Genomic DNA, 19,602 nt, shown 5'->3' with positions numbered 1-19,602 from the left:
ACCATGTCTCAGGTCATGGTCAGTCAGCTAAATTTTAAAACACAAAGTCTTTAAAACTTCTTTCATACAGAATCATTATCCCATATATATAAGTAAAAGCTCATTAACCCAGTTGATGTAGCTTGCTAGGTCAGTAATCAGTGTGCAGTACCTTACATGCTTGATTACCACTGTCACTTAGTATATTGGTACTGTAATTCATATGAAGCTGTTTTTAGGAATTATCATCAGATGCAAACATCTACAATGGAATAGATAGAAAAAAATGAAGAAGACACCGTATTCTGAATGGTTGAGAAGGCGCAGGTAGTCCCCAACACACAAACGGCCGTAATTACGAACGTCATCTCAATATATTCATAAAAAAAATCTGTATTTTTTACATCACTCTTTGTACAGTATTTACGGGTATTACATTATTTTTTCATGTATGGGATATTATTGGTGTTTTTTATGGGCAGTGTTGTGTGTTAACCTCTGGAATTAACATTGTTCTGACTTACATATAGATTGATTTATGAACAGATGAACAGGGTCTGGGAACATAACTCTCTGTACTGTATTCCAAGATGGTAGGAGCATGTGAGTAGCTGCCAGAGGATAGAATGGCCAGGAGTTTGTTTATAGAGGTACTGTAGTGGGTGTGTTGGGTTGAGGGAGGCAGCTACACTACACTGTGGGAGGGAAAGGTGGAATAATACTGAACATCTTGGAGATAACCAGTCAGGGGATAAGGTAAATAAAGGACAAGAGGATATTATAGTGCTAGAGCATGTGGAGGTTCACCTGTCTTGGTCCCCAACAGAGTGAGGTGCCATAAAATACACACAGTACAAATACAGTAGGTACATCCAGATGCTTGAACTCTGCCAAGTCACTGAAGGACAGAAAACAAAAAACAATGTATCTTGGGTAAATTATCTTTATTCATTTTAAGTTCATCATAAAATATAAAAACTGTTTCACTTGGTAACTTCAAATACACAAATTAATTCCATAAATCACAATTAACATCACAAAAAAATAATCTTAATTGGAATAATAGAATATACAGAAATCAATTTTACAATCTTTAAGTTATACACTAAGTTACAAAATTGATCATTACTGAAACTACATAATTTAAAGAATTAATTGCATGAAATAGCAGCAGTATTGTTACAAAAACATATTGGAATGGGAACAAAAAACTAAGAAATCAATTACATAGACTTTAGTTGACACAGATGTTAAAGGAGACTTGAAGTTGAGGGCACACTCTCATGGTGACTGATGATGAGAGTTGGAGGATAGCTACCGAGTGTACAGTACTTTGTGCAGTTTAACATGTACTGTACTTTATACTGTACTATACATGCCATGAGAAATAATGGCAAGTCTGATTATGCTCATATACAGTATATAATAGCTTCAAGTTTGTTTACCTTGTAAGTATCTCTAAGTCTGCTGCCTTAAGGCATCCCTTCCCTTCCCCATTTCTATTAAATACTTAAACAGAAATCACCACAAGCAGTTGTGTTATTGCTGGTGCTCCATAATTCCTTCTCCTGATAAGAGCCCCCCTACACCAATCCCTTGCCCTCCCCCAAAGCCATCACCTGGTCCCGTTCCTCTTCCATCTTCTCTCCCTCTTACTCCCTCCCCTTCTCCGCTTGTTGAACTGTGGTGTGAGCGAAAATGGCTCTTGAGGTGAACTTTCTGCACGAAGCGTTGCGGACAAAGCGGACAGGCGTAGGGTCTCTCGCCCGTGTGAGTCCGCATGTGTCTTGTGAGGTGAGATGGGAAAGGAAATTTCTTGCCACACACCTGACACTCGTACTGAGGCTCTGGCCCATGCAGCGTCGGGGCCTGAAGCACCTGCAGGAGATGAGAAGAGTTAACACGGTCTTCATGTTGCGTACTAAACAAACTCTGACCTATAACATTGCACGAGTTTTGGGATGTTCTTTAAATGACCTGTGACTGAGCATGAGTCCATGTTGCTCTCTGGATGATTTGTGAGATAACAAGGTTTTTTGTCCCCTGGATGATCTGTGTGTTAGTACAGTATGTCAACATCCACAATGGGACTTACCTCAGCCACATATCTTTCTCTTACATGTGTTAGATACTGAGATATCTGCTGACCATTTGTTAGTACACTTCAGCTCCATCTGTTAGTCCTTGGCAACTAGTGGTCTTAGCACTGACAATCATGCCAAAGAAGCCTCCACCCTGAGACTAAATAACAACAGGTGCCCTTAGCTCAGAGATCATTTGGCAATGGGGGCACCAGTACTGTGATCATCTAGCAACAGTTGGTACAGTACTGGTATGGAGACAGTTTTGTGCAGCAGCAAGTGCTTAGTCCCACCAAGACCATCAGCAATAACTGGAACAAGCAGTCAGATGACCCAGTAACAGGTTGTGCTGTAAGAGTATCAACACCCTCTTGTAACTTCCTCTTCTAGAAACTTGAGCAGTTCAAAACTAAGCTGGATACCAAGGCTTTATTAATGGTGGAAGCTGGGCTGTTATGTACAAGTAATTGGTGACTCTAACATCCCGTCAGTATAAGAGGTGTTGAATGTTATTTTATTTTAAAGATGTTTCAAGTGTTATCCGGTATTTAAAATATATTCATCAAAATATATTCAAGTGCAGTTCATTATACAGGAAAAGTTTACAGGAGTTAGTTTAGCAGGTAGAAGAGGTATGATTGTTTGATGAATAAGACTCACTGTTTAACCAGAGCATTTCATTTGAAGGATTTTACACAGAAAATGGTTGATTTGATTTGTGTCCTAAACTACACGATTTGTTTATACTACAGTATTATGTTTTGTGTTTTCTTAGGCTGTCACCCAAGATCTGTGTTACAGCACCTTGACCTGTCCCCAACATTGCCACCTGCTGTCAGATGTGAGTTCAGTCATGAGGTTATGGTAACCTTGATCAACCTTTATGGATGAAAAACACAAAGTCCAGTTTTTGTATAAGTGATTATTTATCTGCATTTATAACATTCTCCAACTTATTCAGACGTGAAAAGTAATGTAACCCCGACAAAATGGAACAGACGAATGAAATTTCCCAGACATTTGACAGATGATCCACATGCTTTGTTTCTTAGCAAATTAACTCAATACCTTAAATTCTCACAACTATATTTCCTTCCTGAGAAAATATAGGTAGTGTAAATATGACTGATGGTATTATTCACAACACCAGTGGGGAAGAACCAGCATAGTATTAATATATATTTGATTACTGAAGAATGTCCTTACCCACATTTTAAAATAGTTTCCCTCAAATACATCACTAGCTGGCCTCTTTAAAGAGTAATAACACACCACGGTACTCAGATCAGGTGAATATTAGCCCCTCCAGTTTATTTTACCTGATCCTTAGACACCCTGATGCTACCTGGGGGGTGGGAGGGTTAGGTTAGGTTATGATAGGTCCAAGATTAATGTTAGTGGTATTTAATCATCAGGTAACATAAGCTGGGGTGTCTAATCTTCTTCAGGTTCATCCCATTATACCACCCATCAACACAAATGACAAAATTCAACATAAACGCGAACCATACTTTGTTGTCTCTCATTTTTTAATAATACTAGAACATAAACCCCAACACTACATCACATAATCACTTCAGTAACACTAAATTTTATGAGCACCCTGGATAAAGGCTTTTTTTTTACACTTCTTAAACTGCCTGAGTACTGTACACTTTTTGTTCAAAAGATATTAATAACACTGCAATAATAACAGCATTGATAATAGTACTACTGTACTGATAATAATACTGTACTGTAATAATAATAATAATAATAATAATAATAATAATAATAATGATAATAATAATAATAATGATAAAATAACTCATTTAAATAGAAAATTCTTAATACAGTGTACATCTTTGTTCATCAATTTTTAGCCATAGTACTGTACATAGTTGATTAAACTTTGTGGTCAGGTATTGGAATGTAATCATTTGTAATACCTTCATGAAGTATTAGTAAGTGAGTCAGTCTGTCAGTTAGTAAGTAGAAACAGGTTGATGTGAATGTAAAGGGAGAAAATAAAGGTAATATTAAAGATGTCTTGGTGAATAGGTCTTCGAGAGGTTGACACCTTGTATGAGGAGTCGCCTCTGAGCTGAATAAAATCATCTTGCATTAGCCAAATAAAATACTGAAAGTGATATCCCTGTAGTGAAGGAGTTAAGAGGCTGTCGGTGATTTATTTGTGTAGAGATGAAGGTAACTATAATACTGTATCATGTAAGGCTCGTAATAGGAGAATAATATCTTTGGTAATACAGGTAACATTTATGGTAATACTGTATGTAACTGTTTATTATTACACTGTATTATCATATGTATATTTAAAAATAATTCAATGACACTGTTAACCTTGCCTCATTTGTTTTGTATTGAGGTAATGATAAACATTGTCATTATAATTTCTTGTGAATGAAGTACACTAAGTTGATTGACCAAATATAATTTTTAACAGACTATTATTATTATTATTAATTACTTAAAAGTTGTTGGCACTTTTCTGTTGTTATATTCATGAATATTATCATTTGTAATTCATGTTAATAACTACAGTACTGTATTACCATCATCAGGAGCATCAGGCCATACTGACAGTGAATCAGTAGTCAGCAAAGAGTGCCCTATGACCCAAGATTTTGTACTGTACCTGTCTCAGTTACCCTCACTCAAGGAGTCATCTCCCAACATGTCATAAAGTACAAATAATAATGTTTTTCTTCACTAAACATTACTTTTATTTTTAATCTTGCAAAGTTAAAATAATCTTTCAGTTCATATAAGTCTTATAAAGAACATGATGACTATTTTCAGGACCGGCCCCTATAGTGTTCCCGGGTTGGTGATGAAGCTGTGGTTACTCCTGATGTGCATTATGAGGTTTGACTTCTGGTTGGCTCGGTGGCTGCAGTAAGGGCACGGGAAGGGCCTCTCCCCCGTGTGGATTCTCATGTGCCGTGTCAGTAGAGAAGGGAAGTTAAATCTCTTGCCACACACTTGACAGACGTGGTCCCCCTCAATACCACCCTTGGATGACCCCTGGTTCATTGGGTCGAGCGCCCCGGCCGGTGACGAGGAGAGGTGGTGGTGGCAACCCTGTGGGAATCAACACCGGAGTGAGGGAGAAGGAAGCTGTGAGTATGGAAGTTTTCCACACACCTGACAGTTCCATACATTCACTCGTGTCAACAATAAGATCTGGGGTGGAGCAGACTGCTTATGTTCCCTATGAGCATTACTGAGATTCATTCATCATTCTGTTACTACATACTGTAATAGCCACACAGAATACACACACACACATGAATATTGCACCAACAAATATGAACAAAATGACTATGTCTTACTGTTCAGGGACACAACAAACTCAGGATGACATTCCCCTTGTACAGTACAGTATAAAGAAGTACATGCAGGTGTTGGTCCACCTTCAACAACACACCATACAGAATTTCCAGAGACTTCAAGTATTGAAAACAGGGGTTCATGTTAAACTGAGTCACATATACGAATAATTCAAAGAAATTGCCATCAAACACAAAACTGTCTTTCTAAATTGTATATACATTATATGAAAGTTTAACATCCAGTTCAGCCCAATATAATGGCATCATAAAATACATACTGTACAGTAAGATTATGGGTTTGTCTATCTGTCTTAGGTTTTGGGTGTGTTTGTGTCTGTCGGGATGTTTGTAAACTTTGTGTCTTAAGTATACCAGCAACTCTTGTGTCAAAGGATATGATCAAGTACTGTATGTGTGGATGTTTCTACTTGCTGTCTCAGCCATTTTCCTGTCGTTTTCTAAGCTTGTCTTGCAGAATTCTACATACCATCTCCCCCTCCTCCTTAATCCACCCTGCACAGAATGGCAAAGGAGTTAAAATACAGTGCAGTAATAATTATATTGATACATTCCCAAAGAAAAGTAATCTTCTTCAACCTCGCTCCCCTTTCTGCTCTATGTACATTCAAGTATCTCAGATGTAAAGCATTTAAACGGTAAACACTAGAAATATACCAAAAATTTCAAACAATAAATTAAAACTCACTCCACCGTAAACAAATTCATTAAAAAAAATTGGGGGGGGGAGGGGGGGGGGAACTGAAATGTCCCGGGCTGCCAGTGATTACTCTCCCGGGTGTCTTAACTCTATACAGTACTAGTGATTTTACGTAATCCAGATTCCTTTTCTAGTGACCCCAAATAGTTCCACCTTCCACCAATGACCCCAAAATGCTTAACTTCACTCATGATGACCCCACAACACCTAACTTCATTCATAACCCCATAACACCTATATTTTTATCCTTGATCCCACAACACCCAGACCCCAACACTGACCTCTCATGCCCTCCACCTCAGCATGGCTTAGTCTCTTGGAATGCATGCGTTGGATGATAGGACCCTATGTGACGGATGAGGTACTCCCGGCGGGTGGTACGGTAGGTGCAGTGCGGACAGGGGAAGGGCTTCTCTCCTGTATGAGTCCGGTGGTGACGCGCCAGCAGGTACGGCCACTTAAAAGTATGGCCACAAATTTCACACGGGTAGGTTTTGTTAGCGTTGGGCGACCCGGCCACCACACTCACCTGCCGGAAGGAGCCCAAGTGTTACGCACCATGATCACATGTTCAACATCCCGAGGCTAGTTTTATGTGTGAAGACCAGTGTACTGTACAGTCTGTGGAGATGAGGGGATAAAACCTTCTACTGTACTTTATTCCTTCAAGTTAACTTTTGAAATATTTATGCTTTAAGTACATACAGTACGGTAGTCTTAAGTCACATTAAATTATCATCACCCACCAGTGTTTTCAAATTTTATGAGAGAACCGTCAGTAAACACCGACTTCTGAATACATTTTTTGTTTTTTTATTGTTTTCAAGAAATAATCCATGTAAAACTTTTGCCAAAAACTCTGTATATATAAAGTTAAAATGTTTAGTTGGGTAATTTCCCCACCAGTACTGTACTTGCCTTTGCTAGTGGACTAAGAATGGTAACTGACTTCATAACAAATGAAACTTTGCCAATACAAGCATCAGGAGTAGCACAAATACAGTATACTAATACACAACGAGCGAGGGGGGAAAATAAAGATATACAATATATTCCAAAGTAAGTATTTATTGACAAAATAAGACACAGCCATAAATATAACAGAGAGAACATTAAACTTTATGTCTTAGACTTGTTCATGTATATGGTAAAGAAAATCTCCATAAGTACAGTAACTTAATCCAGTGATCAGTTTTATGGTTAATAACATTACTGTACAGTAGAGGTGAGAATTAAATCCAGTTTTAAGATCATGTAATAAAACTTAATTGCTCCAAAAATCTTGCATCATGATATAAAAACAGTTTTGTACATTTTGTGATTTTCAAATATTCAAGTTATAAAATTAAAATGCCACTGGCCAAAGATAACTAAGAGATGCACGAAAAAATAAGGTACAGTACATGAATGAAGGAGTTATAAGCAACTTCCTAATACCTCATTTCTATCTATTGATGTGATTTTTCTCTATTTTCATCCAAAGATCTGCCATAACTTGTTGATGTGACCTGACCCAAGAAGACAAGGGTCTCAACATCAGCGCCGAGTTAGGAGCACATGTGATGCCTCGGAAGACATCTAGTCAAATAGAACAAACTCCAGGTAAAACACCCACAACATTCACTCACTTTCTACCATACTGACAGTCCAGGTTTTTTCTTAACTAGTTTAGGCCATAGCTTGGCTGTAAATGACCAACATTTGTGATCCACTTCTTAGATCAGGTCACATATACTTGTGCTTTGTACAGTGACCATCTTGTTGTTTGCAGGCCTTTTATGAGAGACCAATTAAACCCTTTATATAATAAGTCTGGTAGAATCCTGACTACTAGAATTTTCTGTAGGTAGAGAAACTGGCAGAGATTAACGGACCACAGACACTACCACCCAAGAAGCTCATTATTGTTGCCCTTGTAGGCTCTGTAACTTTTGGTGCCGGTGGAAGATGTGGCTACGGATCATCTCCTTTCGGTTGGCACGGTAAGGGCAGTATGGACAAGAGAACGGTTTTTCGCCAGTGTGAGTCCGCATGTGGCGCCTCAGCAGCCACTCCCACCGGAACTTGTGGCCGCAGATATAGCACTGGGCCTCCTTTGACTGTTTCTGCTGGGGCACCTGCGGAAGTTGCTGCCCGCTCAGCAGCAAGTCATTCATGGCAATCTGTGTGAGGAAAGCACACCATCAGTATCCCAAAGTGTAACATCCACCTCACTACCAGCACCAATGATATCAGCTCCACTAGCCAAGAGTAATGAAACATGTGGGAAAAAAAGCTAACCAACTAAGAGACAGCTAACACTCATCCGTGGATGGAGCCCCATCCACAACAAGTTACCAGGACTGCCTACTTCAGCATGGTAAAGCTAAACATACAACACATATTTCCTCAGTTTTCTTTACTACAAGGAAAAACTAAGAGAAGCACAACCAGTGGAATCAGGATGAAGGTTACTTTCCTGAGTGCTAATTCATCTTTTTATCTTCTCTATTCTCAAATACTGTAAACAGTACCCACAGTGGTGGTGAAAATTATCTTGAGTTTCATAGTATACATACACATACATGTACATGCTGTACTTATGTGTCTCGGATGTAAATGTAAATTTGACATGCCATCTACAGACACATGGGAGAGCACTAGGCTATATTTTATCGCTATGAATCAGCTCAGTTTTATTGAGCTCTCCAATTTGGTGTCTTCTTAAGCTACCAGAAGAACCTTGTCAGAAATGGCATAACTTATGGGAGAGGACGTTGTATCTTGTCCAGGTGCAGGGCCAATATGTGCTTCGTTACGTCAAACTTTTGAGCAGCGGCGTAAGGACAATGTGGACAGCTGTAGGGTCTCTCGCCTGTGTGTATCCGAATGTGGCGCTGCAGTAGGCAAGGCCATCGGAAGACCTTTCCACAGAAGTTGCAGCGCGGACCACCACCAACTAGACTTCCTCCTCCGGCCTCGCTCGCACCGCCCTGTAGGGAACACGAGTGTCAATGAGGAGTGAGACAGCTGGCAGCCCCCAACTCAGGTTTCTCCATAAGCTGACACATCGTTTGGAACCTGATGTAGACTGCAGAAGCTTCCAACTGGCAGAACCATCAGGAACATGGTGCAAAATATCATCAGATAAATTTGATGGAAAATATCCTTCGCCCTTCAGTTTGATGTCAACAAAAACCTTATACAGTTTATAGTGTGCTCCAGGCTCACTGTTAATGATTTTGCTGATGTCTCAAAGTTAGTCATAAATACAGCATTAAGAACCTTAAGTCAAACGGTAATTAATAAGATACAGTCAGTGTCCGCTTAACATACACCTGCACATCCATTTAACATACAGGTTTTTAGGAACACTTCATGTACATTAAGTGAACCCTGACTGTATATCACATAAATATTCACTGTTTAATATCATAGTCTGGGAATAGTTTATGGAAGCCATAATGTTAAGAGGAAAGTTTTTACATTGTAACAGTAATAACTGGAGGAAGGAAAGTGTCATGTGTAAAACTGGTTAGTAATCCAGGGTAGATAAGGAACCTCCATGTCATCCAGTAATGAATTGTCAACAGCATCATTTAGTCCGATAACATGGCAATACAAAGACTTCAACTTGAAATCTCAGAAAATTGTTGATTCTTTGAGTTATCTCCAAAGAAGCAAAATTTAAACTGGCTCTTCTCTTTTTCTTGAGAGGAAGAAATCAATCATAGCACAACTCACCATGTTATCACAGCACGAACCAGTATGTCAACACAGCACAAACAATCATGTTATCACAGCACAAACCATCATGTTATTAAAGCACAAACTATCATGTTATTACAGCACAAATTATCATGTTATTAAAGCACAAACCATCATGTTATCACAGCACAAACCATCATGTTATTACAGCACAAACCATCATGTTATTACAGTTGGGTGGGTCATCTCACATTAGTAGATAGAAGAGAACTTCAAAATGTATTCATTAGCCCAACATAACCCATCCATGTTAATTAACAGACCCCCTGAAAGGTTTAAGGTTTACAGGTGATAAATATATGAAAATCAAGTGAACGATTGTTAAATTCTCCAAGAATGGGAGAAGTTAATTAACATACAAGTCCTTTGAATTCCAGTGATGATCATCCGAAAACTATACAGTAGTTTGACTTATGGCCATTCAGAAAATGTAGTCTGAGGTACAGTGTTTATGAAAAAACTACAGTCTCAAGTGGTACAGTTAGTCCACCTCAGACCCACTGGCAACAAGTATGAAACAATCCTACAAATCATTGTACAGTATGTACAACTAATGTCTACCTTACTGTACTGTACTGTACTGTTATGCTAATACCTAAACCTGTGATTAAAAAAAAACAAGATTCCTAAGGTAATGTATCAGATACCGAGTCATTAGTTAACTTTTTTTTAGAGTACAGTACCAATATGACCAGACCAAAACCATCAGTCATGCCTTGTCACTCTCAGTGTGGAACTAAACTGAAAATGGTTGGCTGGACCCAGATTCTTTTAGATTCATAGATGGTTCATCAATTGCCTTGTTGTGCCGAGTGCTGATTGGGTACTAGTTACAACTCAAACTAAACCTTCAGTCCTCCTTGGGGAGACCTGTACAGTCCCATCATTTAAGGTTAGTAGGACAGTACAGGGGGCAGGGAAGGAGTCAACAATATCCAAATGATGTAAGGGTGACACCTGGAAAAGATTCTACTGCAGTATTTCACAATCCATAATTTCATTACCTGTAAATACTGGGTATACAGTATACTGGGTATTGCTGTAAATTTATGTACTGCACTTGGGAGTCTCCCAGTGCACTGGAAGTTGATGTCAATGTTTACTTACAGGAAAACAAGGATAAAGATGGCACTGAAGAAGTGATCAGAAGGATGTTATATCTAGGAAGAACAAAATAAAGGGAAAGAGAAAACCAAAATCGTCAAATTCTCTTAAAGGTGATAATTAGCCACAGTACAAGGTAATTACTGATATATTACTTCTATCATGGCAAGGTGTCATTGAATCTACACATAACTCCATACCATAAGCTCTAAGTGTCTGTATCACAAACATTCATACATTAGGAGAAAACATTAACTGTCAACATTCTCAGCAGTTTTTATGCCAATGTGGTCTTTATTTGTTGCTTTTGTTGGCCTTTTCAAGATATTTGCTCATCCCCAGTTAACAGGAAACCCTTAACTTACAATTCTTTGAGAACCTGGGCTAAGATCAGTAATTTTCTCAGATAACCCCACAGCTTATTCCAACTGATAATTACTGTACCTTAAACACCCTAATGCTACCTTGGGAGGTTACATTAGGTTAAGGCATTTAATCATCAGGTGAAATAAGCTTGAGTTGTGAGTCTTATATGATCCCCTTTTCTCTACACAAGGGTCTTCAGTAATCTTGTTTATTTCATTCATATTTTTGTATTACAGTATTTGGTGAGGTTTGAGATACCTGCAGAATGTTATTGTTCTGTGTGAAACACGACACTTATTGTTTTAGTATTTGATGTCTCTTATTACTGTAAATAAATTTCCTTGTTTGATGATGAAGAGTTTGACATTTACAGATTTTGTTGTACATTAAGAAGTTTCAAACATTTACAGACCACATTAAAGGTTCCACAATACATAATAAAAGACAGTCTCTATCAACATTCCTTTATTATTGTTTAACACAACTTCCATTTGGTAGACAGTAAAATAAACACACAAAAAATGTACCGATGCTTGTGTATGAGAACAGTTTCAGGTTTTCCTTTTTATTTTTCTTCTAAATAAAGACTATGAAGTGTTTGTCCCGACCTCAAAGATTACTCGTAAGATTGTCAATTAGCTATGAGGAAAATGACATTTAAACATCGACTCAGAAACACACATCCGCACTTTAATAAAATAAAACTAAATCAACTTCATGAGTTTAAAATTATCATAAGTATGATAATTTTATTAAATATATACCTGTACTCAGTCATCAACATATCACAAATTAACTTAAAAAAAACTATTAAAAATTCTTCCATCACACCCTCCAAGTTTTCTTTTTTCTTAATAAATATGTATATACTGTATATATAATTCCTATACATTGCAGTTTTTGTATAATGTTCATCACAAGTTTCTGAATAATGAACATAAATTCATACCATCACACAATCTTCACCATAAATTTCCTGAGGTAACTTGTATTGCCGGAGAAAATGTATGAAAATATGAAAGTATGATAAAATGACAGTAATACACGCTTAAAAACTTTAAACACAATGACAGAGAGCAGCAAGCCTACAAAAATTGGTCACATTGGTTGGTAAAGAGAATCAATTCATTACAATAAAATACTTTACTGTAGTATGAAGTGCAAGACAAAGTGCTATGTATTTTGTTCACACTGACAGGGTCTCACCAAGGCAACATCTGTACACAAAACAGTTTTACATTAGCCATGTAATCACCATGAGGTAGGGATCTTGTGTACAGATCGAAGATGTCGTTTCAGAATTTCACGCTGGTTAAAAGAAAGTGCACAGTGGGGACACTCATAGGGCCTTTCCCCAGTATGAGTCCTTTCATGGCGGACAACTTTAGAAGGTGTGGCAAACCACTTCCCACAAAACTGACATGCATACTGCTTTCTCCCATCAAGAAGATGCTGATAGTCTGTGAGATCCATTTGTTGTTGATCCTGTGGAAGTTGTTGCTGCTGCTGTTGTTGACGGCTGTACAAGGAGGCCCCACTCCCTCCCTGACCACCACTACCACCACTCCCTGGGCTTACCTACAATAGAGAGAAATCAACAAAATAAGCAATTTGAGCCGGCACTTTAATTTACTTCAATCATTTTGATATATTTTGTAATTTTGCATACCGTAAGATTTTCATGAAGTGCCTCAAGAAAATTATACAAAGCAAATTACTGTATCCTATACTGTACGTCTTTTCTGTCAATACTCAGATTAGTGCTCAAAGTATTGTGGTAGTGTTGGTAGTGGTAGTAAGACAACTATATCATCACCTAAACAATTTAGATAAGAAGAACTAAAGATTTTCACGGGGTAGCAGTTGCAGCAAACTCTGGGTGCTTCATCTTGATGTGTCGATAAACATTGCCACTCTGGGCACTACGAAAGGAGCAATGAGGGCAAGCAAATGGTTTCTCCCCCGTGTGTGTGCGAAGGTGTCGCCCTAGGTCCACGGGACGCAGGAAGAAGCGGCCACAGTGGGAGCACGACTGCCCACCTTCAGGGAGTATGCCTCTGCCCTGTAACATTCCTGAGAGTTGAGCAGTACGGCCAGGAGCAGGTGTCAGGCGTGTCAGCAGATGGGAAAGAGTGGCGTTGGACGGGACCCCAGCCTGCAGGAAAGACAAGTCAGGCTTCAGCACCAGCATCTAAACAGTTTTAAGCCATAACAGTAGAAGATAATGAAGCTAAAGCAGTGTTGCTTACGAAACCAATCACACAAGAAATGAGAAGTCCACTCAGTAGTCAAAGAGACAGTTATCTCTTAAATGTGCAACATATACACTACACCTCAGAGGCTGGTGTTTGGTGGGAGAAGGCGGTCAGAGTGTCGAGCTTGCATGTGCTTGGTGACGTTCCCCTTCAGCGCAGCACGATATGGACAAAACATACAAGTAAATGGCCTCTCCCCTGTATGAGTGAGCAGGTGCTTCTTCAGGTTATATGCTCGGTTGAAGAGTTTGCCACAAATGTTGCATGGGTGCAACTGGGTAACGCCCATTGGTCGCGGCAGACCTTCCTCCACGGGTACGCCCACAGCCGCCGCCCTAACCTGCCAAGGAGCACTGTGTCAGTTCTTGCTCACACCTCGAAAATTAACTGTATAACAGCATGTCAACCAAAATCTTGTTTAATTCATAAATTTAATTCTTCAACAACTCCCAGAGGTGAAGTAAACTTAATTTTAACTCACCCCAGAAAATACAGAGTACTGTACAGCACAGTACATGTTGAGAAACAGTAACTGGTGGGAGCGACTCAAGGAGAGACTGTACTGTACACTTGCATGCTAACCCCTGTCTATGGAAGTATCTTGTGGTAGTTAGATATGATTAAGATTTATTGGTCAGGTCTTACAGAGAACTAATCCATCAATATATAGCTGGCCTACAAAGAAGTCTCACTCCTCAAGTGGAAGGAGCCTAAAGTATATGAATAAAAAATTTTGTGCCAATGGCGACAATTTTACAGCCAACACATGAGAACAAAATTTAAAAATATTTTCTTGAAATTGGTAATTCTAGAAAAAAATGGAAAAAAGATAGTAAAAAATAATGGCAGTGGAATATTTATGATACCCGTACATGCTAGGCAAGATGTTGGGCATAACTTGTTATGTATAACTGCCAAATAGTTTGTGTTAACACAGTACTGTACAGTAATGTCTTCTATTGTTGGTGTCACTTGTGTAAGAAAGGTTCCACATTGCTAGTTTAGGTAACATAAAAGTGGTAAGGAATGTTTGTTGTTCTTCATAATGTTGTCAAAGTATTCCGTAAAAAGTGAAATTTTTAATTTACTGTACTTAATAAAGTCGTTAAGCTTTTAATAATGAATTTTTACTCACCATTATTGTAAAAAAAATTATATAATCTTCTCATTAGGAAAAGTTAATCAGATTTGTTATTAAAAAATTAAGCCTATTTATGGAGATGTAACTGTTGTGTTATAAATGGCATCGCTTTTGTGATGCACAATTAGTAAACATAAGTGGGTTAACTGTGTTTATGGTGCACAGTCCCTAAATTTTATAAAACAAGTGAGTAGTTCATATTCTTGTGTGTGTCTCAGACAGATAAACCAAAGCAAATTCCCTTCCACACATTTACTCAATAAACCCAGCTGGACAGACACTTACCTGCCCTGGTATGCATCACTCCTAATGTCAAACAGGACCACTGGAATGATTTCCATTTTTTTTTTCAACATTAGTCAGCAATATAAATACTGTTCCTGACAGTCATGCATTCACTCCCCTCCCCCCTTTATATGAACTGGTCTTTACGATGGCACTAAAACGTCTGTTCTCTCCAAACCATCACAATAATCTCAACTCCAAACTTAAATCTCCCAGGTGTTCAGGAAAGTTTTATTAATTCCCAAGTCTCATTCAGCAGTTTAAAAATTACCCGCAACAGTTGGTCTTGCACGAGATTAAAAACCAATGTGATGTTAAGGAAATAACCACTGTACTAACCCTTGTACAAAAATTCAGGTTTATTGGCAATTTTTTTTAGCTCTAAGTTCAAAGGTTCAAAGTTGGCATGTCACTGATTTCTGGGCCCACAGATACAGTATAAATGTTTTCCTTACACACACACACACACACACACACACACACACACACACACACACACACACACACACACACACACACACACACAGGTTCCATAAACATTATCTTCAGTCCCTGATATGACTACATAAGAGTAAATGAGTTTTGAAAGACGTGTGGTTGTCAACATTAACTAAACATAAGGGTGACTGAGAATTGGGTGCAATGTATATCAGATCGGCCAGATAAATTATTCACACGCTTGGTCAGTCAATATTGGTATTCACAGAATTGACTGATACTGTACAGCTAAAAATATTAAATAATTTTATAACAATAATAATGGAAAACTTGGCAAAACAAATTTAATCTAAGTACAGTACTGTACTGTAATTTAAGTTTTTTGTTTCTAATGTCTTTCATTTTTAAGAGTGCTGTACAGTATCAAAATAATTTACACAATACTGGACATATAGAATGCCACAAGAGCTGAAAATTCATTTGTGGTTGCTTGACTTTGTTAAAATACAAATTCTAAAACAAATGGAGGGAATGACATACCCCTGTACCACTACAGTATAGTATATTCTAATGTGCTAGTCTTCATTATTCATATGAGTTTTATATGTTTATATCAAAAGTTAAACAGTATATATATATATATATATATATATATATATATATATATATATATACATATATATATATATATATATATATATATATATATATATATATATATATATATATATATATATATATATATATATATATATATATATATATATATATATATATATATACTGTATACAGTCAACCCTCACTTTACGCGGTCCCACTTACGCGTTTACTGCACCCTGCCGAACACGGAATGCTCACTTTCCGCGGTGTGTGTACCCTTTTACGCGGAGAGCGGCGCGAGCAGGGTGCGCACAAGGTCGCCCAGTCATCAAAACATTACCGAGTTCTTCACCCGCCACCCACCACAGCCGACCCAAGTCAGTGATAGTGAGGATATGGACTTATATGGACTTTGAGGGGTTTGACAAAGAGGCCCTGCAAGCCTCTGTGGTGGATAGTGATACAATTGATACAGGTGAGGGCCAATAATCTGCCCTCTGCCTCGGAACCAACCCCCCATCCCCGTGTGCCCAGCCATCTTTTCTACTAATGTAAGTGTTAAAAAACCTAATATTATTGATATTTCTCTTAATTATTAATTGTGTGTGCATACCATCATAAAATTAAGAAGTTATTTTTACTACAACGTAGGTATTATGTCTGAAAAAGTGGAGTTTGGGGGTCGGCCCGGTCTCTATTTCAATTAATCCATATGTTATGTTGTTCACTTTACGCGGCCGCCGGGTTCATTGACCAGTATATATATATATATATATATATATATATATATATATATATATATATATATATATATATATATATATATATATATATATATATATATATATATATATATATATATATATATATATATATATATATATATATATATATAATGTAATACAGTATGTTTATCTTGGCCTGTCATCCATCTTTCTTGACATTTTCTCAGAGTTTAGAAACTTAAACCAGTACTTTAGTAAAGGTTAAGTTTTAAATACAGTATCATGGTTTTGGCTTTTGTGGTACAGTACTTCATCTGAAACAGAATCTCCAAAATTTTGAAGGGTCTTATGTATTGAGAATTTTCAAGATCTCCCCCCCCCCCAAAAAAATAAGACCAAAACAGTCTATGCATATGTAATTCTAACAATTTATGATACTGTTGTCACTGAGTAAAGAGGAGTAAAAAAAAGAGAGATCACAAATATTCAACCTAGGAAGGGGATACAAGATGGTGTAGAACAAGATAAGGAAATATCTGGGAAAACTGTGAAATGTCAGCTGTGCATCGATTAAAGTCAACAACGTGATAAATGACAAAAATAAACTAATATTACAGCAAAAGCTTAAGACCCAAATCCACAAATTAGTAGTAAGGTCACAATGGTTTATTGGGGTTAAAACCAAGAAGAGAACTAATTTCATATGAAGAAACTGGTAGCAGCGTGGTACTGAACTTCAGGTATCATAAAAGTGGCCATGAGAGTTGTGTTCCACTGCCATGTAGTGAGATGAGATGAGTGTAATGGTAGTTCAGAAGAGTCCAGAGATTACATGGACAAATGACCAAACTGAGAGACACCGAAACTTATGTAATGTGGTTGTTTGGGGATCAGGTAACAGGATGAACCGAACAAAGATGGAAAGATTGCCTACAAAAGGATGCCAGCAGGAGTTTATAAGGTGTAATCATGACCAGTCAAGAAAAAGAGTAACTAAACTTCAAAACACGGTGAACAGGAAATAAACTTTCCAATCGAGGTTCATTTCACGTGTAACTGTCACATATATCTAAGATACAGTTCAGGTCATGGATACAGTTGTACTTTTCTAGTACATAATCCTTTCTTTATTAAAAAAAATAAATAAATATTGTATACAGGTATCCAGAATTTGGTTTTTCTGATAATAATGATATGAACTTAAATAATATTAATTTGCAATTGCATTCTTCATGAGCAGATGTGTATTGTCCCCAATTTACTAATATCATGTAACATGTAGTAATCCAGCTGATACTAAATGCTGTATAATAATTTTCTTTAGATTAATGAACAGTATTTGTCAGGTACTGTACTACCAAGAGAGCTCCAGTTCTCACTAGGCTCAGCCATGTCTGTTGGTGCTCACTTTTTATCTGTATATTTCTGGCTAATTAAACTGTTTCAATTTCAATTAATGGAACTGTTCTTGTAGACAGCACTTTAATCCAATAATTGTGGTAAAACTAATTCAAAATCAATCACCTTGTGGAAGAATTCTGTACAATACTTTACCTATGAAGACAATTAAATAATTATCAATACCGGTATATTAAATATTATGGCAGTCTTGGTTTAACATCCATTGTAACACTGCCATTCTGTTAACAGTTTAATGGCTGATCCTTGTTAAACATCAGTGATAATCTTGTTTTTTCCATCAATACTCATACCACAATACTGTACTGTATTTGAGTAAGAAGGATGATCAGACAGTTTCTCCCATCATTATGGTTAACATCCACATGATCATCGATCACAGATGTCAACTACTGCATACCTGGTCGTGAATGTTAAATGATATTATAGAAGTACAGTAACCATGTTCAAGGGCGAATAAGGAATTCTGTTGAAGTTCAATATGGCCACCCATTCCTTAATGATTTGGTGGCTTGAACAGTGAACTCAAACTGGATAAATTAGTTTAAACACAGATTTGTGCATTATTTATTATCTGAAGCCTTGATATAAAAACAAAATGAAAATGAGGATCCAGAATTATTTCTAAAATGTAAGTGTTCCCTATTGCAGAAGGTTCAGAAGAGATGACGCAGTTAAACAATAAGAGTTTCTTACACTGAACCCATAACTGGTCTGCAAGATACTGTAACTCTACATACTGTACAAACTTTTCAGTTATGAGACTAAAGTCTGAGGATTAAATGTACACATTGTACATACAGTAATAACTCTTGAGAAAAGACTGGCAGCCAAGATAACCCTCGTGATGCACTGCCAAACATAGTAAGCCACATCACCAGCTTCTTTGCTCTTGTTTCTGTTTCCTTGTCACATACTGTACACTTATATAAAAACTTTATGTAATTCACCAGCAATCACTGCTTTCTCACAATGCTCCTGCTGTGATAACTCAGCTTTGGATAAGCCTTTATACAGCTCAGCAAATAAGCTTCCAACTGCCAGGTAAGACCCACACTAAACTTCAAAACCTGGAAGCATGACGGGTCCATTTGTTATTCTTGAAGCGGATGCCACTTCCGTAGGTGAGAGTGCAGAGTGTCCTTGCGACTTGAACGGTAGTGACAATGAGGGCAGGGGAATGGTTTCTCCCCAGTGTGGGTGAGGATGTGGTTCTCCAGATGCTGTCTGCGGTTCTTTCCAGTAAAGGCCCGCCGGCATAAAGGGCACACCACAGAGGAAACCTTGTGGACGCCATCTCCTCCCAGCGTTGTAGCAGCCCTCGTACCCTGCAACACACCCAAGACAATCCTTATCACTTGTTACACCAATCCTTCACTTACAAGCACCAAAAGAGTCCCTTCTCTGAGGCA

General features: G+C 37.8%; 1 protein-coding gene and 1 long non-coding RNA gene across 2 annotated transcripts; one reads left to right on the top strand and one right to left on the bottom strand.

Annotated features, from left to right (window-relative positions):
• Positions 1–7,374: 7,374 nt before the first annotated feature.
• Positions 7,375–19,282, top strand: LOC121868257. Its single transcript, XR_006089354.1, has 3 exons — positions 7,375–7,712; positions 10,967–11,097; positions 18,842–19,282. It is a non-coding gene; the product is annotated as an uncharacterized LOC121868257 (long non-coding RNA).
• LOC121868256 (zinc finger protein 771-like) lies at positions 12,769–13,654 on the bottom strand. The gene has a single exon (XM_042368650.1). The coding sequence runs from the start codon at positions 13,516–13,518 to the stop codon at positions 13,177–13,179; it is 342 nt and encodes a 113-aa protein (XP_042224584.1). The 5' UTR covers positions 13,519–13,654; the 3' UTR covers positions 12,769–13,176.
• Positions 19,283–19,602: the final 320 nt, after the last annotated feature.

Source organism: Homarus americanus, unplaced genomic scaffold, assembly GCF_018991925.1.
Source record: "Homarus americanus isolate GMGI-L3 unplaced genomic scaffold, GMGI_Hamer_2.0 scaffold19318, whole genome shotgun sequence".
Taxonomy (NCBI): Eukaryota; Metazoa; Arthropoda; class Malacostraca; order Decapoda; family Nephropidae; genus Homarus; species Homarus americanus.
The sequence above is the reverse complement of the archived record's forward strand: the minus strand, read 5'-3'. Positions and strand labels throughout refer to the sequence as shown.

Coding starts and splice junctions, on each gene's coding strand:
- LOC121868256 (XM_042368650.1), bottom strand. CDS start 13,518: ATGCTGGTGCTGAAGCCTGACTTGTCTTTCCTGCAGGCTGGGGTCCCG.